This window comes from Gossypium hirsutum, chromosome D02 (assembly GCF_007990345.1).
Source record: "Gossypium hirsutum isolate 1008001.06 chromosome D02, Gossypium_hirsutum_v2.1, whole genome shotgun sequence".
NCBI classification, from domain to species: domain Eukaryota; kingdom Viridiplantae; phylum Streptophyta; class Magnoliopsida; order Malvales; family Malvaceae; genus Gossypium; species Gossypium hirsutum.
Window position 1 is genome coordinate 67355298 of NC_053438.1, and position 25305 is coordinate 67380602.

General features: G+C 33.2%; 3 protein-coding genes across 10 annotated transcripts; all 3 read right to left on the reverse strand.

The window, feature by feature from the left end:
• Nucleotides 1–239: 239 nt before the first annotated feature.
• On the reverse strand, nt 240–2549 carry LOC107909007 (46 kDa FK506-binding nuclear protein). The gene is made up of 2 exons (XM_016836367.2): nt 1770–2549; nt 240–1484 (listed from the first exon to the last, which is right to left on the reverse strand). Exons 1-2 carry the CDS (start codon nt 2410–2412, stop codon nt 1465–1467), a joined length of 663 nt encoding a protein of 220 aa, XP_016691856.1. The 5' UTR covers nt 2413–2549; the 3' UTR covers nt 240–1464.
• Nucleotides 2550–2814: 265 nt separating this feature from the next.
• Nucleotides 2815–7253, reverse strand: LOC107909006 (mitochondrial import receptor subunit TOM40-1). The gene is made up of 11 exons (XM_016836364.2): nt 6786–7253; nt 5846–5927; nt 5617–5716; nt 5412–5507; nt 5257–5307; nt 5101–5166; nt 4570–4671; nt 3891–3959; nt 3732–3815; nt 3286–3381; nt 2815–3107 (listed from the first exon to the last, which is right to left on the reverse strand). The coding sequence occupies exons 1-11, from the start codon at nt 6916–6918 to the stop codon at nt 3054–3056; spliced, it is 933 nt and encodes a 310-aa protein (XP_016691853.1). The 5' UTR covers nt 6919–7253; the 3' UTR covers nt 2815–3053.
• A 1053-nt stretch (nt 7254–8306) lies between these two features.
• Nucleotides 8307–17052, reverse strand: LOC107909005 (helicase-like transcription factor CHR28). 8 transcript variants are annotated; one of them, XM_016836357.2, is made up of 12 exons: nt 16802–17046; nt 15801–15865; nt 15494–15682; nt 14770–15398; nt 14093–14164; nt 13904–13981; nt 12865–13795; nt 12437–12567; nt 10904–11140; nt 9409–9996; nt 8998–9207; nt 8307–8635 (listed from the first exon to the last, which is right to left on the reverse strand). In XM_016836357.2, the coding sequence occupies exons 2-12, from the start codon at nt 15835–15837 to the stop codon at nt 8528–8530; spliced, it is 3210 nt and encodes a 1069-aa protein (XP_016691846.1). In that variant the 5' UTR covers nt 15838–15865; nt 16802–17046; the 3' UTR covers nt 8307–8527. The 8 variants fall into 8 exon arrangements, with proteins under 8 accessions (XP_016691846.1, XP_016691847.1, XP_016691848.1 ...); XM_016836358.2 differs by having other exon boundaries at nt 15801–15892; XM_016836359.2 differs by having other exon boundaries at nt 15500–15682; nt 16802–17045.
• Between the last annotated feature and the right edge of the window lie 8253 nt (nt 17053–25305).

The window sequence follows — 25305 nt, forward strand, 5'->3', positions numbered from 1 at the left end:
AATTAAATCATGTCATTAAAATAGTAAGTCTTTTCTATCAAAACTTCTCAACTCGAAATTTTGATGAACCTGTCCTCATATGGCAACATATAGTTGGCAAAAAATAAATATATTAAATTGATAAATTTTGACCAATGACAATAATGAATAGACTAGAATTTTTAAATTGAAAAAATAAAAGATTATTATTTTTTATACAATGCCTAGAAGTTGACATGATTCATTCCTGAATTGACACGTAAATTGAACCCACATCCTCTTGTATTGGAAAGAATATCGATGCCAATCAAGATTGAATTTTTAACTTTCAAAATACAAGAACCAAATCAAATTGTTTACAGGTCCAGGGATTATCAGCACATTTTAACCTTCAAGATTTCACCAAACTTATTCAGTAAAGTGAAGAATTCATAACCGATGAAGCATTTCTTGTTGACACCAAAATATATGGACATTTTTCCAAGCTAAAATGTTGAAGACTCTGTTTAGATTTCACTTTTGTGCACAACCAAAGTCAATGGCGAATTAATTAAGTGTATGAAGCAATGAGTAAATCATTATCAATGTGACCCGCCCTGAACTTGAGCATTTGCATAGCTGATATTAGCTTGTTACCTGTCCATCACAAAGCTTGAACAAACATGCATAAATTAAACCCAACCCATAAACATCTCTTATTTTAGACTAAAAATTGGTTTGCGCCAGTTTTCAGTTATCACAAGAGCAAATAGTTAACCAGGTATAACTTTTGATGGCACCGTATAAAAGGTGAAATAACCAGAGGTTCATTCAGATTTGAGAGGAACCAAAAGAAAAACCATCAGATTCCACTTTTTTTTTTCTTTTAAGTATATATAATTCTCAACATCACATATTAACAAATTATAATTCTCAAGAAACTTAATCAAACACCAAAAAGGCAAGATCAAACTTGAAAGACATGAGCTTACAATGCCAGAAGTTTAGCGTCATCCCCTGCTTCTTGAAAGCATAAACAACCATCCTGTGAGCTAAAGAATGAACAAGAAGACAAGTAAAATCTGATGTAGATATAAACAGACGCAAATTCGAGTCTATGGTAATGATCGTAAACAAATTCGATTCTAATCAACAGTGGAAGTTACAGAGCACATAACTGCAAATCATAAGTAAAATCATATTGTTTTATGCATATGAATGATCTTTCTACAAAACCTATCTGTAGGATCAATTACAACAAAAAAAGACTATCTAGAGGCAGAAACAACAATGAAAACTCCGCAAAATACAAAAAGAAATTATAAAAACCTTGACGTATGATCATGCATGGTACCATTATGTGAAGATTTATTGCTATAATCAGGTTGATAATGAACAACTCTGCTGAAAGTATTCACTGCATCCAATCTGAACATAAACATGTTCAATAAAAATAGAATTAAAAGTTTCAGGCTTGGCAATGGATTATTGCTGTAAGGCTGCTCTTTAAGGAGACCCTCGTTTCCCTAGAAGAAATTAAAACAATTGGTCAAAACAAAAGCAGCAGCTGATGATTCATGTTTCTCACTTTTCACGTTACCCAAATATAATGTTTAATAAAAACCCTAAATTGAATTAGTTAAGTACACTGAAATAGAGATTGATTTTTATATTCTCTACTAAAAACAACAAATCACTGAAGAAATACTGCCAAAATTAAAAGGAATATATATTATGGCAAATTAAATTCAAAAGAAATGCAGTTCAATAACATCAAAAGTGTCTTTTTCTAAGGAAACTGAAATACGTACTAAGTTTTGATTCCTTTTTTTTATGTTTAGGATCATCATCATACTCAGTATCTTTATCATCGGAATCAGAACCGATTAGGTCATCATCATCTTCATCAGAGGCAGGAGAAGGGTCAAGGCGAGCAGCATCCTTGGCCCATTGGATCACTCTTTCAACTTCATCTTCTTCATCATCTTCGCCGTCGGATTTTTCGAGACCGATACGACCTTCGTTAGTGGAAATACTAGTAGCAGCAGTAGGATTAGAAGAAGATGAAGACAAGGAAGCCTTGAGAGCAGCGAACCGTGCGGAGAGATCATCGCCCAACACAGCCTTCAGTTCCTCGTCGACATTGTCGGGAACGACAACCTTCGATTTTCGATCCTTTTTCTCTTCGTCTTCTTTTTGCTCCGGTTGTGGTTTCGGCGGCGATGGTGGTGGTGCCGATGATTGTTTCTTCTGTTGTGAATGGGAAGAGGAAGGTCGGGATCGGAGAGCCTGGAATCGACGGCGGAGATCAGGGTTGAGATAATCGGGTGCCACACGGGACATGTGACTGTCGACAGAGAGTTCTAAGAGCATCTCATCCTGCGCCGCTTGCAACAGCTGATCCACCGCATCGTTCTCCGTCGTTGCGGAGGAGCTCTTCTTTCTGCCGCTCATTTTATTCCCTTTCCGTAAATACTTTTCCCTCTTGGCCACTTCAGTCTTCCTTTATCCAGTGATTCATGTTTGTTTCAGTGACAAAGTTGTAAATATCTCCCTCCTCCTCGTACTTAATAGTAATATCAATATTTGAAGTGATTTACATTTTATTTTAAATCGGTAGAAGCATCTGACCAGTCCCTCTACTTCAAAAAGCATGCAAAACCGGTCCCTCTCCTTAAAAAATTGAATGCTAGCGTTGCATAAATCAAAACCGTAATCAATTTTACCAATTTTTAAAATTTTAATTAAAAAATGTCTAGTATTTTCATCTCTGATGCTCGTGCTTAATCAAAACAAAGACTTAAGAGCATGCTTAATTCAACCAAAAAAAAAAAAACAAATTAGGAAGACAGAATATCCTATGAAATTGTCATCTCAAATTGCATTTGATTTGAGAAATACATCTCTTAAAAGTGAAAATGGCAAGCGTTAAACCAACAACAACCATTAAAATTGCTTCATCAGCTCCAATAAAAGCATCAATTTCAAGTACAAATTCAATGTTTCAATCTTCAACCCAGATTCTAAAGGTGTGACCCAAGAAACTAAACTACTTCAAACTGCCCTTTTTTTTTAAATGTGGAACAAAAAATGAATCACCCCACAGTCAATCCAAATCCAAATTTGTAGTCTTTCTTCCTATGATCTATCTGCAAAAGCATAACACCGGAGAAAAATAAATGTTAGGGCTTTCATCAATCAAGGGAAAGAAATACAAACAATGTTGAAAATAAGGGACCGAGCAAAATATCAATAACAGTTAAAACAAGTTTCTCTTTTAGTGTGTATAATTGCTTGCAAGTCTCTTTCTTAAGAAAGTCATCTTACCTCTGCAGAGAGAATGAAGTTTAGGCCCATATTTAATCGCTCTTCCAGATACGAGGTTGTGCATCCATTGGAATCGATCTTTCCCCTCAAACGACACTGACAATGTAACGAATTGATCAACCGGAATGATGGTTTAGATATATCATTATATCAAGAAAAAAAAGAATTGCATTGCTTCTTTTGACGTTTTATGGAGTACTACATCATTTTAGCCGGTCATGGTTCTCCTGTTGCCTAGCTCTACACCATTTTAAGTCCGTTAAAATATCCCCTTTGAAATATCCCCCCCCCGGCCAAATATCAAATAGCATGGAGGAAAGAAAGATGGCTTTGTAGTCCTTTTTTATTATACCCAGAAGGAAATATAGTTTACACAAAAAGCAATACAAATGCTAAATTCTAACTTCTATAGATGTAGAAACAAAATCTAGCAACCAAAAGTATACCTGTCTAAGGATGTAATCGTAGCCGACACTTGCTGTTACATCTCTTGACATGTAGTTATACATCAAATCTGTCGCGAGAGAAACCTTGATAGAAATGACGTGTAAGAATTATCAGGAAACAAATTGAAATACTTTTTGGAAAGGGGGGGGGAGTCTTACCTTATCAGATACCTTCTGAACATAGCTCAAAGCAACAATTCCAGTATTTGCAACTTGCCCTGTAGCAACCTGGAGCCAGAGAATACTTTTGTTGGTACTATGCATAGAGCAAACAGAGAATATTTCTAGCAGTAACATTTCATTTTTGTGCCTACGACCTCTTGGCAGGGTAAGGTGGAAAAATATGAAGGGAGAAACGAATTAATAATTTTATGGACAAAACTCAGATTTGTAAGAAGCGTTGCCATCATATATACCCAGAGACTAGACGAACAGTAATTCTGAATCTGAATAGCTAAAAAGTTCATGAAGTGGAGCTTAAACCCTTAACTAGGATTTTTCACGTCTAAAAACTAACACGTGGTATAACCAATTGGAGTCATTAAATTTTGACCTAGATGTTTAATGTGCAAAACATTGTTCATTGCATTAACTAGTTTTGAGTGAGTTTTACCTTCATAATATGTGGTCTTGACTCCAATGGCGTGGTTCATTCATAAGTCATTGAAATGAAAGAAAATCCTTATTCTCACAACTAGGCAACCCTAATCAGCATTTTGGTTAGGGAACTAAAATCTAAATTACACTCTTACTTTTGTAACATGTCTAGGAACATATTTAGAAGTAATAGAAAAGCACCCACTAACTATTGGACAAATATTGACAAGCCTTACATTACCATCTTATCTGTTTCATATCGGGCAGCATAACCAATGCCTGACTTTCGGTGCTGACCAGCCCAAAATACTTCACCACCTAGGGATAAATGTTGTGTTATACTCTGCACAAATATGGTTTAGATTTTAGTATACTAAAAACAACAAACAGAATCATAATGGCAGAGGTAGTGGATTCAACAGAAAACTGACAATGAAAGCCATGCAATGCCTCTTCAAAACAGGAAACTAAATGCAAAATGCAGGTGGCCTTTGGTAAAGAAAATCTAGGTTAGTTCTATCATTATCTTTATTTTAATTTTTTGAACGTAGTTGCTTCCATCATTATTAGAATAGTCTCTCAAGAGAATTTTCTATTGAGAGAAGACAAACTAGAGCACTGCAAAGAGAAATTACAAGTCCGCATTATTTTGCATCTAGGAATAGTAAAAGTACTTTTTCTAGGTGCAGATCATACAAAAAGCTGTCCATTATGCTAGGTTATGCTCTCTTAGCTCAATTCAAAATATACAATGTGGCTTCAGATGACTTACCTGGATGTAACTAGCTCCAAATAGCGCACCATTTCCCATTTGGAATTGAGACCTGAAGTCTTTACCCTATACAAGGAAAACAGAAATGTCAAAAAGATGACACACAAAGATGAAAAACAACTAGCTAAGATATAATACAGCTTAAGAGTGACTGACCTTGTAATCAAAGTTGAACATGCCATGTGACATATGAGGCTCATTTGAGAGCTGGAACAGGAAACAACAAAGTCACCAACTAGCTCACACAAAACACAGTCTGCATTTAAACACAAAAGGCAAAAGTCTAAATAATAAATGAACACATGATTTACCTGAGCATTAGCCTTCACAGTAAAATTGTCAGACAAATCCCATTTCAGTCTTGCATTGAGTCTACCATCAGTCAGCACCCTCCCAATAAGCATCAACTGGAAGACCATAATCGATCCCACTTTTAAGTTTATTTAGTAGGATAAAAATTTTAGGAGGAAAAGCGAGTGAACTGGAAGAGTAAAGATAATGAGAGAAGCCACCTACATTCGGGTCAATGAAGTTGGCACCAAATTCATAGTGAGCAGTAGGAATTTTAATGGTTTCAGCAGATTGAGAAGGGATTTCTGTTGGGCCCATAAACACACTGAGAGATGATTGGGAATGAATAGATACCAGTATTAATTAATTAATATAGGAAAGAAAAGATAAAAGAAAACATTAGTAATAATAATAACAGCGAACTATTTTGAAGAGTCAAACATGACGAAGCTACCTGTGACTGAGTGAGAATTTCTGATTTAGTCCTTTGGTGAAATCAAATCGCAATCCTTCAAAAGTTTCTGGCTTCAGAGACACTGTCAAACATTTTCAAGCAATAAATTTAAATTTTCGTAAAAAAGAACAGACCCTAACACCATTTGAGCACATTCATCTTTTTCCGACATAACCCTGCTAAAGATGCATCATAACACCCTATAACCCCAATATGCATCAAAAGAAACAATTTAACAGAACACCTGACAGTCAACAGACACAAGGAACATGTAGGTAATGAAGAAAATATGCCACCAAAGAAAGATATTAAACATGAAATTGAACACACATTTCAAAGAACTCAAGGAAAAGATTCACAAAAAAAGAACCCTTATTGCCAAACATAATAAACCATTGGCACCAAACTACTATAATGCCACCAAGGGAATTGGTTGCGTTATTAGTAGTATACTTGTTCATTTTATGAAACCCAAAGAAACTACTGCCCACTGCCCTAATTCTAAGAAGCAATTGATTTTGTAAAGAAGCTGCAATTAAGATTAATCAAAAATCAAAACCCATCAATCTACTCAGAAAAAAAGAGAGAGTTCACGTTTCGACTTCGACAAGTCATGAAAATTATCAAAAAAGAAGGGGAAAACCCCCCATATTTTCACTAATCAAAGCAGACTAGGGTTCTAAGAAAGGGACTTAACAACCAGACCGGCCAAAAGCTAAATCAGTAGCCCCTCTATTCCAGTGACTTCACCATCCATAGTCAAAACGTTAAACCATAAAATTCCACATTCACCAATAAAGATCAAGAAATGACCAACTAAGGTTTTCTCTTTATTAAAAAAAAGGGCATCCATGATCTCAAGATACAATTAAGAAATCAATAAAGAAAAGAATAAAAAGAAAAACCCGTATAGAAAATGAAGTCAGAAGAGAAGAGTAACTGAGAGCTTCGCGGTGGAGCTCTTCATAAGGAATAGGGCAAGGGAGATTCATGTAATCAGTTTTCTCATCAGCTTTGGAATGAGCCGGCTTGCAAGCATCGGATGAGGTACCAGGAGGTACAAGCCCCGCCATTGTCGTCTCTTGTTTCTCGGAGGAGGAATTTGCCGCAAAATCTCAGGGTAATGATGAGGTACAAATGGGAAGGGGCTGAAAGAAAGGAGGACTATGCAGCAGTCAAGCAACGCTTATTATGGGTTTTAGCCAGGGTTTTATTTTACGATTTCCCTACTCAAGGGTGAATATTAGATTCACAAAAATAAATAAAAAATTAACACATATGAAAATTTAATTATATATTTAATTTAACTACATAATAAATTTCAAAATTTTAATTATATTTTCATATTTCAGGAAAAAGAACTTCAATGTCTATTTTAAAGTAGCAGGAGTTGGAAATTGTTTCCCATCAAACATTAGGGATGTATGAGTTTGTGTTGATGATAAATGTTTAACACAGTAACGATAAGGTGAATGAAAGCATGGTGCTCCTACAACAATATGTAAACACCAATTCTTCTTGATTGACATTGTCGTAGTTGTCCAAGCTTGATGATTACTTGTAATTTAATTATTATTCGTTCATTTTGATATTTGTGAGCTGTAAACCTTTTGAGTTGTTTGATTTTTATCTGAATAGTAAAACAGTTACTTAGGTTTAATTGGGAATAGAAGTGCAAATACAAAAACACTGATGCGTGGATAGTGCTTTGAAATTGAAGTAATTTCTATTCAAAATAAGTCCTTTACTTGTGAATGTGATGGTATCAACTAAATCTCCAAGTGGAATGATACAGAACCTGTAATTATGTTATTCTTTCATTGACACCAGGTAAAAATAAAATAAAATCATTTTTAAAATGTGTTTTTTCTTTAAACAACTATCGTTCAAAGTTGTTTGGTCAGAATAACCTCTACCAGGAACAAGTTCAAAACAGGTATTTCTAGAAGAGCCTGTTCGAAACAACCTTGGACGATAACAATACTTATAGAACAAGATAATTACGAAAGTTGTCATCTCCAACAAGTATTCCATGGAAGATGCTTCACCTGATATTTCTTCACCAAAGCAAAGTGGAGATAACCCCGGAATACAACAGGATCCTTGGATTATTTCACTCCTGGAATGTTCTAAAAGACTTGGCTCGATGGATCAAGTATAGTAATTAAAAGATCTCTTAACTTCTTTTTTTCTAACTGGTATTATCCTTTAATTGACAAAATTGTCATAATGGTGGAAAATGTACCTTGATTGAGGCCATACTGAAGCTTTCTTTGCTTCCCATGGTCAGACCTTCAACCCAAGCCTTGTCGCATGCTTACCCTCCAATGGAACTAATAGGTACATTATCCTTTCTTCAGTGATGAAAGTAGGGGTTTTGAAGCTGAAACAAAGAAACCTTAAAAACAAACATGCAGTAATCCGGAAATAACACTATGTATTACATTACGAACAAAAAGGGTTAACTATGATAACTAAAAGGTTCGATATGCATTACAAAATAATTAAAATATTTACAAGATGCCCTTGCCTTCCTATGTCTGCACTTGATGGGAACAAAAAATTGCGTCTAGACTTCAAAATTGAGAGTCACCATCTTAATTTACAAAAATCTCACTCTTTTTGATGGAAACTACAAGGAGGAACATAAAATGCCAGGAGAATGCAACAAAATGGAGATGGCTAATCACCCATAAATAGATATCTGAGATCTTCCACGGTTAATCGAGTTGCGGAGCTCCCACTTTGATCTTCACCAAAAGCAGAAGCAACCATTTTTCTTTTCTCCTCCTACATTAAGGCAAATGAAGAAATAAATATCTCACAACGAAAATATCCATCAGTCTGCCAAGAATGCAAATTCTTCGTCTTCAAAGTCTATAAAAAACATTTGCTGCTGCTGCAAACTTGATGTTGCAGGCCATTTTCCTAACTATCAAAGTGGCACATTTAGTTATGGAGATCCTATTTGAAATTGAACATTTCTGGCCTTTAATGGTACAGGAAATGTAATTGCTTTCACTGTTGATCCATCAATATACAAGAACCAGAATAAAGAAGACCTAAATATTCCAATTAGCTTACATAAATGACATCAGCATCTTTACTTGGAAAAAATCTGAGTCATCGCACAATCTATAGAAAGAAAGTACCTGAAGAGATAATATTCTATCTTCGACTGTGTCTTTAATGGTGATTCGAGTTACAGTAACAGGACGAGTCTGTCCAATTCTATGTGCTCGATCAATAGCCTGGTCTTCAGTAGTTGGATTCCACCAAAGGTCCAGAAGGATAACATGACATGCAGCAACCATATTCAAACCAAGGTTTCCAGCTTTTAACGACATGAGCATCACAGTAACCTGCAAGAAATCAATGACTGCAAGAAGTCAGAAGAAACAGAATCACATCATGTTCAACAGTATTGATTCAGTAAGCTAAAACATTAAAACGTTTACGAATATATGCAAAATACAAGCCCAAGTCCACAGAATAATAACCAACTTGCCCATTAAGAAATATTGGCATTAGCAAATTACTTAAATTCACGTGGTAGAACAAACCTCAGGGTCATTATTGAAATCTTTGACATTCCTGTCTCGCGCAGCTAAAGACATTGTCCCATCAAGCCTCCTATAGTTTATACTATGATTACGTAGTGAGTGCTCCACTAAGTCTAACATTCTAGTCCACTGTGAGAAAACAATTGCTTTCGTCGGTCGGTCAGCTAGTGAGTTGGAATAAACTGTTGTGCGCTTTACAACTCTAATGCCTGAATGGTCAGTTTCTTTATATGTCTGCTCAGAGGACAAAGAAGTTTCACTGCATCCAATGGCACTCTGCGATTCCAGACTTGAATTCTTTAATAAACATTTTGACTTCAGAATTTCAATGACAGTCTTGATTTTTGATGAACTGTACTCATCCTGTAAAATCACTGAATTTTCAAACTGAGGATGCACAAGACTACCATTATAACCATCCGTAATACAGATCCTAAGAGTACTTCTAGAGAAAACTATATCAGCACCAAGTTGTTCTTTACATCCACGTGCAGGGCATGTATTATCATCACCAGTCAGATGTTCCGACACGCACTGGTAGCAGAAAACATGACAACACATGGTAACAACAGGGTCATCAGGTGGATCCTGTAAAAAGCATTACGCATTAGAATAATAAGACAGATGATTCCGAAATAATAAAGCTTTTCAGCTCACTATCCCTAAACTAAGAGAGTTGGAATTGAAAAATATTTCACGTATACCATAGTGGATTAAAGGTAACAACAGGTAATTATTGAGTAGAGGAAAACACACGCATACACACTTCAAGAAAGCCACATCCCTTACTCCAATAATTTGTTACTCTTCCCAGTAGGGCTGAGTTCAGTTCTGTTGGGCTTTTTGGATTTTTTAAACTTTCATTAATAATTCGGTTCGGTTCTATTCTCAGTTTTTCCATTTTAATTTTGAGTTTTTTTTTTAACTTTATCTTAACAAAAAGAGCTTGAATAAGGCTTTTGGACATTATCTGATAAAGTTTCCAAATCTTTTTCATAAATGTTTCTAAAAAAAAATTAGTTTTTCAAGCAAATAAAAAATAATCAACAACTATTATATAGTATTTTTTAGAAAATACTTTTTTATAGTAATTTTAAGTTATTTTCACTATTTTGAATATAAAATATTTATTTTTACATCATAAAATATTAAAATTAGTTATAAATTAAATTAAAAATAAAATTCAGTTTGGTTCGTGTAACCACGGTTTTTTAACTTGTGAACCAAAACTGTCCAAAACACCACAGATCGGGTCAGTTTTTGGTTTCTCAGTTTTTTGTTGCTCAGTCCTACTTCCTAGATTGAACATATTAAATGTAAATTGCCTCAGCTTTGATCTTAAAATGTTAAAAACTACCATGACAAGAAACTTGCTTATATTCCTCGGACATACCATCGTATAAAATTACAAATAAGTCATTGCTGTAGAAACAACATTCAGATGATGTGCAATAGAGCCATCTATATGTAAAATGCTAGGTTAAGAAAAACTCACTTTGCATACAAGACATATGGCAGAAGCTTCCAAGCAGTTCACTAGATTAATCAGCATTTCTCTAGGAAGTGACTTTGCCATTTCCACAGAAACTTGTCCAACAGAGTCAGACTTTCGAATGGAGTCGGAGTCAAATCCTTTGACAAGGAGTGGGTGGTCACAAGCCTGACGAAGGCGCAAAAGCATCAAAAGAATATTTGCATAATTTTGGTTCACCGTGCCAGCAGCTGCATATGCCTGTAGCAATTACATAGTAAAAGATGTAACTATCACATGATAGAGAATATCAGAACGCATGATTTAATCTCCACATGAGCCAAAAGTTTAGGTTACTCCATTTTTACAGCATCATGTCAGACTAACGTGCATGAAATATGACCAAGGTATTGTACATGATACGTTCGCAAGACACCAACAGAAATGAACTGCTTGTAAATGACAGCACGAAGCAATTTTCACTAACATAAAGGAATTGAATCTTCAAATTGGGAAAAAAATAAACCTTATTATTGGGCAATTACATTCATACAAGCTTAACAACCATTATGATTTTGTACAACAAAAATTGGACCAGATTACTAATATTAAGTTAGTGGAACTAAATTGCCCTATAAGGCTTAAAAAGAAGTATAAACAAGTTACTTTCAATTTTTACCTAGCACTAATAGTAGGTGACTGTTAAAATTAGTAAGATTGAGCAGTATACCTTGGCTGCCAACTTACTGCAAGATTCCATGTTTGCCTAAAGTCTAAAACATATCAAAAGGTTCTAGATAGTAAGGAAGAAGAGGCATGTGATTCTGCCTACTTTAAACACTAATGCAATGAAATTAGATACAAACTACCAATTCAATATCTCTCCTGCAATCACATAAACACAGACAAGTTATAATATTATGGGAGAGTAAGTTCTTATTCATCTTACAGCCTGCAGCCGGATGGAAAAAAATTACAGCACTCACCCACAAGATTAGTTGTCTTAAGTTCAACAAAGTGCACAAAAAAACTCCATTCATTATATTGGTTTACGAAATAATTTCAAATGATTATTCAAGAAAAGGCCATAGGAAATTTATCATATCCCTGCACAGCTCATGGTTTCATCACCTGCATCATCCCATGTCTTAATCATGTAACAAGTTTTTGCTATATGATAAGACTACAAACTCTTAATTACATTGCAACATTATTGAAACCTCCTTATACCTAGAAGTAACCAAAAAAAGAAGAATCCTTTCTGGAAGGTGGAGATACCTTGTTGAAGCAGAAAACTTTACCAGAATCATTTCCCAAACTATATGATTTTGACTAGAAATGAAACATAATGATTTTTGGCGTACAAAATACTGATTCAAATTTCACATTTCAAATATGCACCCACATGGATTATAAAAAGCTTGATATGACAAACACAAAAAAGAGCATGCTGCTTGTTGCAAATTAAAACAGGACAATTCCAATTGAAAGTACACCAGTCACGCATGTTTCAAAAACCAACTTGAAAAGGGAATACGGAAGAAGGATGAATGGCACCTTAAATTGAGAACGTGAATCAGCTTCTAGCTGGGTATAGAAATCCCGCTCCTCAGCTGTAAAGTCCACTTTAGACATGAGAACTGACTTTGGCGGCAACTTAATTATCGGCTCCCCATCAATCAAGGTTGCTAGATAGAAGCTAATCAAATCAGCCAAAACAGCAATAGAGATTCAAAGCTTAAATTCAAGCAAAGCACATCTATGTTAGATAATACAGTTATAGTTACTGATAGTTGTCATACACAAAAGAATTCCGCTTCTGCATAACAAGGATGAATCTACAAATTGGAGGCGGGCGGTTACTGGCCTAAATGCCACATACCAAGAGAATATATGGAGTACTTTTATAGTTTATAGGGCCAACGTATGAACTTTCTCCTAATACACCAAAATCCCACCTAAATTTGTTAAGAGAAGGAAATAACCTTTTGTGCGTCGCAGCATTACTACCTTCAGAATAGCTTGCAGCTTCTTGTAACCTTTTACATAGTCTTTAGCTATAGAACCTTTTATCCCATGGCAAAATGCTGTATATACTGAATATGGTTCATATTTCAGGAACCTGAAATAGCTGTATAAATCATCGATAGCATTTTGTATAGGTGTTCCAGATAAGCACCACCTACGCTTAGCTCGAAGAGAGCAGCAGGCTCTAGCAACTTGTGTTCGATGATTTTTTATTGTTTGGGCTTCATCCAGTATCACCCTAAACCAAGCTGGTTTAGCTAGTGCACCAGCGCTAGGATCAATAGTGGAGCTGTCAATATCTTTCTTACCCTTTTTCATCTTCATACCAACGTGAGATGCTCTCTTCCTCTTCTTGTTAATTGAAAATTCAGAAGATAATCCATATCTCTCCCCAATTTTTTCATCAATCTCATCATCATCAACAATAGGTTGTTTAGGAACTTCATTGGTTATAATTGAATATGTAGTAAGAACTACATCATACTTGGCAAATTCAGAAGGATCCTTAGTTCTACTACCCCCATGATAGATGAGGACAGAAAGTTTAGATTCCTCCGGAACTTTATCTTCCAGCTCCCTGGCCCACTGTCGAAGAATACTCGCTGGACACACAACCAATGTCCCTGCCGACAGCCTCTGTTTGCTGACTGCCCTGGCAGAAGTACTCACTTCCAGAACTGACTTGGAATCATCAGATTCTCCCTTCTGCTTCACTTCTTCCAACTCATCAGTATCATTATTATTATCGTTATAATTATCATTATCATTGTCATCATCCAAATTCAGTGCCACAGTTTTGTGCTTTTCTGGATCTTCTGATTTTGACTTGGACTCTAAATACTTTTGCATTTGTATAAGAGCAATCATCGAGATTGTTTTACCAAGGCCCTGCAAGATCAAGCCATAATCAGTCTCAGCAGAAAACTTATGCAGCAAAATATGCATGAAGGCACATTTATCAGCTTTTATGTTCACACGGGATTTTAAACAATAAACCTGGTCATCAGCTAATATTCCACCCATACAATACACACTTTTTGTTTCTCTCTGAAGCATCCAATCTAATGCAATCTTCTGCAAAATTCAATGATTAAATAACACATGTAAGATGCCCAAAAACAATAATAATAACCCATGTAACCAACATAAGACAAAGAAACATCAATTACATGTAAAAAATATGACCTGATGTCTGAGAAGAGGAACAGACAAAAGACCGTCAGGAAAGGTAGCTTCAACTTTTGGTTGGTTGAGGTCCTGCAAGAAACATAAGTCCATTTAATCTTTCTACATACAATAGAACTAGATTTTAGCAACTAGCGAAATAAAGAAGACAATAAAATATTATTGCATGTGCACAGATCACATGAAGAAAGGCACAAAAGCTAAAAGGCAAGAAAAGAAATCATGTACAAACTCATACTACATAATTTTAGGATAAAAGTTTATTAAGTTCACAATTGCGACATAGTTGCAGTGCACACAACTTTAGCCTGCATTTTCACATATGGACTTCCAATGTTTACATGATAGTATATGTGTCAGCTTTCAATATCATCCAGAAAAGATAATTAACATATTAAAGAGAATGAAGTTATGCTTATGATGTAAAACTCAGAAGTCCAGGAAGTTTGTCTTAAATAACCAAAGGCTTTGTAATTTACAAAAATAAAAAAATAAAAATAAAAAACATCATAATGAGAACTCCTTTTTATCAAAATAATATCACCCCAGCCCGATATGTAAGATGCAAGAATTCAGAGACTTAAGAGTGATATAACAAATTTCCATAACGTGCAGTGGATCATCAAATGTCTGATCATGGCAGGAAAAAGGAAACTCTCAGATTCAACAAGAAATACCTCCAGTGCTGCTTGGTAAACCATTCTCTCATCATTTACAGAAAATCTTTCTTCACTTACTCCAGCACGATACGCATGGCCATCAGGACCAGCAATCTGTGTATGATTAACAGACTTTCCATGCATCAAAGTTGGAGGAAGGATCCTACTAGTGTTTCCGTACATCATAATTTCATCACTATTACCCCTGCTGTAATGATCTCCAATATATCCCTGGCAATTGGAAAAGCTAGGGCCAGCCAAAAGGTTAGAGCTTCCGTGAGAATCACGAATCAGATTGCTGCTCACATTATCAATTAAAATATAGGGTTTGCTACTTGGTCCAGATAGTTGAAGAGAAGGAGGAAGAGTCCTCTTTAAAGCTTGCTGAGATGTCAGTTTCTCAAAATCAGTACCAAAACCATTAGCAATTCGAGAAATAACAGTCCAAGGCTGACCAATATTCCCATTCCCAGTAAAATATTCAGGATCATCATCTAGGGCAATAACTACAGTTGAGGCTTTAACATTGTCATTGGGCTCATGTCTCGGAATTTTTATCTGCGCATGGTTATTTATATTTGAAGGGTTTAAATTAGAAATTTGTGTTTGACTGGGAGAAGGAATCGTTTGGGTCAGCCTAGCATGACCTGCATGTTTAAATATAGTTATATGGATCACTGTGAATAAAACATTGAACTTTGAAGCATCAACAATATGGTAAGTTTGCAAACCAATGTCTAACCAGTACCCCTTGAATTTGTGCCATGTTTAACTGCCCATTCAGGAAGAGGCCTTGAAGATGAGGTAATTTTGTCTTCATCATCTTCTATCTCCAACTCACTATCAGAAGAACTGATGTCTATCGGATTTGTAGCAGCCATTAGAGTTAAGGAGCTAATTATTCTCCTCAGCCAAAGGAGAAAGCAGATTCCTGAAAGGAAACCCAACCTGTGGGAAGATACATTAGTGTAGTGTGGTGGCCTATAGACCACTAGCATCTACAAACCCCAACAAAACAAAACAAATAAGTACACAATATTTCCGCTGACCAGGATAGAGCATCTTGAAGTTAAGCTGCAAATCCATCCATTTAAGAAAGTGCAACTCCTACAAACTGAAACAATGAAATCACGAAGATGATCTGCATAGTCAAACATCCGATAATCACTTCCTTACAAACAGCATTACGTAGATAAGTGCAACAGCTTTGAATAATAATAATAATAACAAAACATCAGAATCATGACTTGATACAAACCAGAAGTTCTATAAAAAAATTAATTGTCATTTGTTAATAAAGTACAAAAATCAACAAATTAAGACTCTTAAGTTATGATTTTACCCAAGCAAACAAATTAAACTTTACCATTCATCTTAAAATGCTATCTATGAAATTAGGCATTTCGGTTATTGCAATCACAAACAACAAGCAGTTGGAGGAGCAGCAAGGAAGTAAATTCACTTCTATACAAAGAAGTACACCTATATGCCAATGGCACGATAAAGAACCTTAATTCTATATGAAAAGGGGTTCCCTCTTTCTCCTAAAAAGAAAATGCGTTTATCATTTCCTTATTAAAGCAGCACCCAATCACCTTGAAGTATTACTACCATTATAGTGCTCCCTATAGTTTCTAAATCATTTCCAGATTCATTCGCAAGATCCCCTCTTCTAAAAACAGGTATTCCTCATTTGATTCTTTGAGCGAGTCAAATGCTTTAAATCAATCAAAAACTAATCACCCATAATTACTACCACAAACTAAGCACCCCCGTCAAAGATTCTTCAATTTTCTTTTTCTCAAAACTACACAGCCCCATTGCTCCCTCCCCTGCCTCCACCAAGTAAACAACATCCCAAACAACTAAATCCCCAAAGAAAAAATAACTAAGCCAATAAGCAATTCCACTTCGTTAAAAGTTCAAAATTTCAAACTTCATAAAACATACATTCACAAAAAATAAACAATTGAGACCCAAAAAAAAGGTCAATTGAGAGAGAGAAAGTTCGAATTTAATCAAATCAATTAAATAAATAAAAAAACCCTACCTTAGTTAGGATTCTTCATTGTACGAAGCTAAAGTTGGTTTTTTTTTTTTGAACTGCCTACGTTTAAGAAGACAGAATCTCCCTCTCAAAGACCTGTTTAAAGCGCAGTAAGATAAAATCTGATAAAAAAAATAGGAAACAAATAGGAAAAAAAAAAGAAAGAGAGCGAAGCAAAGGGGCAGCGTTTCGGACAAGGAAAGGAAGAAAACGGGGTTAGTGAGTATGCGACGTTGACAGAGCATCAAATTTTAGGATTCTGGTAATTTTTTTCTTAAGTGAATATTTAATGCGTAATTAATGTTTAAACATTTACCCTAGTTTGCTAATTACAAGGATAATTTGGGTGAACTTTTTAAGATTTAATACTGTTTGGTGTTTCAGCATTGATTTGGTTTCTGATTTTCCTTTCATTTTGATATCTGAGTACTTTTTTTATTTCAATTAAATACACAAGCACACAAATTAAATATTTATTGGATCACATTATACCATGTAATTTGACTCTCAAATTAAATATTAAAATTAAACTCAGATACTAAACTGAAATTAAAAAAAAATTAGATACCAATTTAAAAATTGAAGCTAAATATCGACAGCAAATGGTATATTAGCCCTTTTTACTTACTAGTACCAATCTTTTTTTCTTTTTCTAGTATAACAAATACAATACAATTAAAATACAAATACGAGACCTACACATATAATTACGAATAAAAAGTAATTAAAAATAGTAAAATATATAAGGCTTAATTTTTTTACTTTTAATTTTATAAATTTAATCATTTACTTATTTAATATATAAATTTCAACATTATTGATAAGGTTTTATTAAATTTAAATATTTTTTATTAATTGAATTTTAATTTAATTAACGTTTAACTTAAATATTCTTTCTGAACTGAATAAATCATTGTTTGTTATTCAATTATATAAATGAGAGGGAAAAGTATTCAAATATTATTGAGGTATAAAAAACATCCACTGACCCTTTAAATTTTGATTAAAAATACACTAACCTTTCTAAAGTTTATCTATTAAATAAACTTTAAATAAGACGACAATTCTACCATTTATAAATTATTATATTTTTTTATATTTCATCTTTATATTTAATAATTTTCAATTAAAATTTTAAAATTTAATTAGTTAAAAATTTATTTTAATAATAATTGTAAATTGAATTATATTTTAATATAACTATATGGTAAAAAAATTCAATTAATATATGTAAGTTTCTTTTAAATTTACAAATACCGTTAATTTGTCATTCGAGTCTTCGCTGTCTATAATGGGGTTGCAAGTCTAGTGTTTTCTCTTCTTTCAAAAGCTAGGACTGGAAGGCCTTTCCTAATTTGTATAAATTCCTCTATGTTTTCAAGTTATCCTTTGTATTGAGTGAAGTGACTACTCGCCTATGCTTTATTTGTGAGTGCATCCCTTGCGAAATTCCCCTAGTCTCAATCTTTTTCTCCTTTTAGTGTGTCCGTGTATTACTTGTGTGCTTTTTATGTGTTCGGTTTAACAATAACGTGAGGCATACTTTACGTACAATTACAAATACAGATACAATAGACATATGTATTGTTCACAATTCATACAAATATATATATCATATTAGTTCAGTCAATCAAATAATGGATTCTAACATAATTCATGTTACAATGTACTTAATTGGATTAAATAAAACACTAAAAATATTTTTGAAATCATTCAGGGGCTAAACTGATCAAATCATAAAATTTATTGGCAAAACTGTAAAACCTGAGAAACAGGGGACACATGGTCGTGTGATTGGACCATGTGGGATGCTATGGACAATGTGGAGGGGTTATACAGTCGTGTGGCTAGGCCGTGTAACAAACCGTGATCATGTGGTAATTGCAAAATTAAGCTACAAGGGAGACACACCCATGTAACCATGTAGCAGGCCGTGTGGAGGGTTATTGGTTGTGTGAGATTCGAACTATCCTAGGGTTCTAGAGGCACACGCCCATGTGGGAGACCGTGTGACCTTATCCTAGGCACGATTTTGCCTTAATTCACTTGTAAAAGAACACACACCTTTCATCGGGAGCTTGTTCGACGTTCTTTACGCTCGATTCTGATCCGACGCACTTAAATCAGGTCATTCAAATGTCATTTACACATGAATTAATGGTTGATTTATGATTAAATAATATATCGAGAGATTTGTCAATAACCATAAAAGATTGAGTAATTGAATTGAAAGATTAACGTCAGATAGAAATTCTACAAAAATTCGAGATCTAAACATTTGAACGAAATGTGCTTACTATTTCTTGGCAAGGATTAAGGATGCTATTTGACAACATTTACAAAATTGATAGACAGAACAATTGTACGGAGGATTATTTAATTCAGGGAAACAAAATAATTATCAACCATTAGCATGAAAATATGGTATAAAGAAAAGGGAGATAAAATAAAAATAGAATAAATAGAAATATAGAAGTCAGTTTTCCATTAGGATTTGAAAATGGACAAATTAAAATTCTAATTAGAAAAAGAAGATAATAAAAAAAAAGATAGAACTCTATTTGAAATTTGGGGAGGAGCAAGTTGTGAATTGGTTAAATTCCTAAAGGTTGCACTGCAAATTTTCCAAATTAGGAGCAAGGGACGACAATTTGCAAATTCCCCTATTTTTAATTTAGACGCATGATTGTATATATATTATGGCATTTTTGTTGAAAATTTATGAATTTAAAAGAGGAGAAGAGATTCAAACTTAATATCACAACGGAGAAAGGCTGTCTTTAACCCATTGGGCTATTGCCCATTTCTTATCTAATTTATTAACACCAACAATATATATTTTATGTTTCCCGAAATCTTAAAATTAAAAAGGAAGGAGGGGGCTCAAAGCCTCAAACTTGGGAAAGTTTTCTATATATTTATTTTGGGCTCAATTTTTATATTCTTTATTAGTTTACATATTTACTCAATTTTTTATATGATTATAATCAATGGCGATAAAATTTTGATTTAATCATTTAAAAACTATAAAGATACAAGCTATTAAAATGGTAAAAATATATTTTTATTGTCGTAAAAGAAAATACAATTTAATTTTAATCCCTAAAAAATTTTGTGGGTTCGCAGCATATTATAACTACAAATAAAAGAATAAAATAAAAAATATATATTTAAATTAACGTTAGACTTAATACCACGAGAGCAAAATTTAAATTCGAGTTTTATAGATGATGAAAAAGTAACATCAAGAGAGCATTAACAAAATTTGGAATTCACTCGAGATTCAATATAAAATCAAATAAAAAATACTCATAAAAAATATATTATATAAAATCTGATATATCATGTCAGTTAAAAGTAAAAATCAAATTGGAATATTAATGATCAATAAGAAAACATATATTTACTCATGGAGAAAGAGGTTTCTGTTTTTCCTTTAAAAGAACACACAAACAACAAAGAAAGATAATACAAAGCAAAAAAAAAAAGGTATAAATCAAAAGAAATCCAACCTAATCATCTATCTATCAGACCCCCAAAAAGTGAAAAATCTAAGAATCCAATCAATCAAATAAAGAAGAAGAAGAAAACCCTGTGTATTAATGGCGTCACGTTTACAAAAATGAAACAAAAAAGGTAACTCTCAGCCAATATCATGGGTTATCTCTCTTTCAGAATCTTGTTATACAAAAGACCAGAGACAGCGCCGTAGGCTTTGTTGCCAGTGACATGACAGCAGATAAGATAGAAAGACCTTTGCCTGGTTAACTGCTCCACTAACACAGCTTTTTTAGAATCTATGAAATGAAACTGAAAACTGTGCTCTTGTTTTGCTTTAGCTCTCTATATATGCGTTGCTTGTTCTGGGTTTTTGTTTAAAGGGAAAATGGGAGTGGTTGGGTTATGTTTTGAACCAAAAGTGGTGGTTATGCAAGGGAAGAGGAAGTTGAGGAGCATGTTTTTGAAGGTTAGAGCAGAGATAAGGAGACAAATGAAGGTTAGGACATCAAAACATGAGTTCAGCTTCCACTATGATCCTTTCAGTTATGCTCTTAACTTCGACAATGGCAACTTCGGTTTCTTTTGCTGATCATCTTCCCCATTATTTTGTAAGCTTCTGTAATGTTGTTTTAGGGTTTGTTTTGTAATTTTATTTTTCTAAGTTTGCTAGTTGATCTTTAGCTTAAGATAAAAGATTCAAATGAAAGGAAATCTTTATTTATATATATATATTATAATAGAAGACTCTTGATGACATAGCACCAATAATATTAGCACCAAGTTGATCGCTACGAGAGAAGAATAATGAAAAATACTTATAATGTTTGCCCTCTCAAGCTATCTATTCCAGGCCATCAGCAAGTTTATTACTCTCCTTATAAATATGTTGAATAATCACTTCTCACTTCTTCTTCAAATAATCTCGAACTTTTTGAATTAAGTTAAACTCCCCATATTTAACATCACTTTTCAATTAATAATATCAATACTATCCACTTCAAGAATCTATCATTTCTGTCCATTCCTCCAATCAAGCTTGAATCCTTCAACCACACCCACACCCCCGCATCTCATATTAAACATGAGCCAAGGAACTAGAAAACCCAACAACCCATTCCCCATTTCAATCCCTTATAATACCCCCATAAGCAAACACCAGTTGAAGCCTTATGAGCAACCATCGATTTTCAACTTGTACCATCCCAAATTAGGTTTCCTCCGGCAAACCAACTTCACTTTTCTCAATCCGATGCTTATGATACTGTTCTCAGCATTCTCCATCGCACGACTACATTGTTGTTGCAGTTGCAGACTCTTTTCCAGTACCGTTTCATGCTCTATAAAATTACTATCAAAGATGAATCTATTCCTACGCTTCCATAGATTCCAACATAATATACCAAAGAGCACGTCCAAACCATTACAGTCCCCAGCAAAATAACCGGGATTAAAATGGTTCTTGTTTACAGATTTAGGAATTTGAATAGTCATGAACTCGAAAAGTTTCTCTTCCTAAACCAACCGCTTCCAAGAGGTCGAAGCTACAATACATCCTCGAATCACATGGTCTAAAGTTTCATCCTTTGATCCTCAATGATATAGATTTGTTACAAACTATATATGTTGAAAGCTAATTGGGTATTACAAACTTGTTTAATATGTAAATGTTGAGGGTTCGATTTTTTAGAATAAATATTAAATTATTTAATCATCGGTGACCAAAAAAGAAAAAAATTAAATAATTGAGTAATCATTTTATAACTTTTTAAAGTTTAAAAAAAATACTAATAGTTAGGTGACTAATGAGATTTACCCATTTTTAAATCATACATAAAAACTAATATTTTTACCCGCATAGGATTATTATATTTAATAAATAAAATTAAATAAATTAGTTCATAATTTTTTAAAATTTTTAATATTTTAAAGATAATAAGATTACAAAAATTTTAAAAACCATAATATTAGAATCACTTTTAAAAGAAAATTTATAATTGATATTAGAATCAAAGGAAATTATAAAAATAGTCACTTTTATTTATTTCAGGTTACATTTAGTCACTTATGTTTGAAATGTTACGTTTTAGTTACTTACTTATCGTGTTGCAACATTTCAGTCGCTAAACGTTAATTGTCGTTAACGGCATCATGGTGAAGTGGCACATTAACTCATCATTTCAAACATTTTTTTTGTTTGTTTTGAGCTATTTTTTTTCTTTTATGTTCTTTGAACTTTCCTTCTTCTTTTTTTATTCCATTCCCGTCTCCTTCTCTTTCTGTTTTCTTACCTTCTCTATTTCTTCTGTTTTCTTACCTTCTCTATTTCTTTTAACGTAATTTTTCTATATTTTTCATTTGTTAAAACTAGTCCCTATACTTTTTTTGAACAATTTAAATTGGGAAGATCAATCAAAGAGAGGGAGAAAGAAGAGAATGAAAAATAAAGAAAAAAAGAAAGAAAGTTGGAAGAACATAAAAAAAATTAAATTGCTCAAAACGAAAAAAATATGGGGACCAGTTATATAATTTAACCTAAATTTTTTGTTTAAAATGATGATTTAACGCGTCACCTCAGCTTACCGTTACACCGTTAACAACAATTAACGGCTCAGTGTATAAAATGTTACAACATGTTAACATAAGTGACTAAAATGTAACATTTCAAATATAAATGGCTAAAATGTAACATAAGATAAACAAAAGTGACTATTTTAATAGTTTACCCTAGAATCAATTAAAAAATAATATTTAATGAGGAAATTACAAATAGTGGAAGCCCCGTAAAAAAGTGAAAAACATGAAAGTGTTTATGTTGCGATTAACCCTTTTGGTTGTCATGATGATGAGATTCTTTCCTTTCTTTTCCTTGTATACCAATTAAAATTACGGTGCGTTAGTTTTTAGAAATTCTCCAATGAACAGTTAATCCAGTATTGGGAAACTCAAAGATTAAGAGTTTTTAAACTCTTTTATATTATTTTTAATGAAAAAATTCAACATTAGAAAATATTTTTACCATTAAAGATATTTTAAGTAAATAACATATATTGACATTATATATATTGTTGAGTACTTTTTCGTCATGTCTCATTAGAGGGGACAATCAAATATTTATGTACAAAGCTACTATTCATAAAATTGACGTTCTTAGTAGACTCTATGCATATGTTGGATACGTGTACTACTCTGGACTGCTTGCTAGATGCTTCTTGGGCATATGCGAGCAAAGACCGCGAGCTCCCTTTGCGAACACCCTCTGATGTGTGCGGCTGAAATATTTATGTGCAAAGCTACTATTCAAAGAATTGACGTTCTTAGTAAACTCTATGCATGCTGGATACGTGTACTACTCTAGGCTGCTTGCTGGATGCTCCTTGGGCATATGTGAGCAAAGACCATGAGATCTCTTTGCGAACAACCTCTGATGTGTGCGACTGAGTCCGCAAGCTCCCCTTGTGAGCTTCGTATGGTTAAACTTGCACGCATCTATTTAGTGGGCCCTAAACGAATCGCGGTAGGCAACCCGAATCTTATTTAATTTTCGGGTTGGTGATCATAATATATATATTAATTTAATGAAAATTGAGTTTTTACGTAATGCAAGAAAATGGAAATTGAAAAAGTGTTTCAACTTTCATTATAATATTGCAATAAAATAAATAAATAAAGAATAATAGAATTGAAATAAATATCAAAAAAATCAAAAAATATTTGTTTATATTTTATTTCCAATAATGTCTACAATTACGGACTAAAATTATGGTGTATTATATATAAATGTGAATAGTTTATATGTAATTTACTGCAAATGAAAATGAAAAACTCAAACTATACTTATTTCTTTCCAATTATAGTTATGCTATATTAATAATGATTAGACCATGGCAAAGTTAGGTTTTAATAAAATTTTAGGTTGGTTTGATTAGTTTGGATTTGGTTGGTATTAAAAAATTATTTTATTTTTATATAAAAAATAAAAAAAAATATAATACATCAAAAATATTAAAATATTAAAATAAATATTTCTCAACAAATTGAAAATAAATTAAAAAGTGTTTATATTTAAATAACACTAATATAGATGTAACTTAATAAGCAAATGCCTCTAAAATAGAAGCAAAATTAACAATAAAATTATAATTATACAATATCCAAAAAATAACAACATAATAGTTAAATGGTAGCAAAACTGTGGGAAACAGGAACAAAACAATAGTTTTATTTTTGCAAATTCAAGCCTAGACCAGGTTAAAAAATTTTATGCGAGGCTTGACCCAATTTTTAAATGGATTGACTTGGGTCACCGGCCATGGAAAAACCATGAGTCCTCCAAAAAGCGGGTCAAAATTTTTATGGGTTTTAAGGACAAAACTGACCCAATATCAAGCCCAATATTACCGCAAGTCTTATTGTTAAATGAAACTTATCGAAGTACAACAAAAAGTGGATAATGAGATTAGGAGTTCAATCTCCACTCATAAGAATAAAACGCGCTTTATTACTAACCGTTTGTTTTTTAGAGGACACTTGTGATGAAAAATTTAGTCACTGCTACTATCAGTTGGGAAAAAAAAAGAAGAAAAAGAAGTAACGAACTAATTCAATCCAAATTTTGAAATTTATTTTTCGTGTAAACTGCACATTAATGAGACCACAAATATTCAATTTCATTTAATTAAATCACCAAATTTTATTATTAATAAAATAAATTACTTATGCTCATCCTGTTACATAATTACCATGGAAATTTTGGTTATAAATATTGTACGAAATTCTAAATTTAATTATATTTGGAAAGTAAGTCATATCTAAATAATTATAATACATTTAACTTTTCGTAGTTACAAATTTTTAAAATAATTATAATTTAATATTTTTTAAAATTAATTTCTAATACTAAAATAAAAAATTTAACCCCCTGCGGGGATATAATACTAATATGTATGATAAGATAATTTTTATCTTTATAATTTAAGTCATATACGCATGGTCAGGCAGAAAAGATA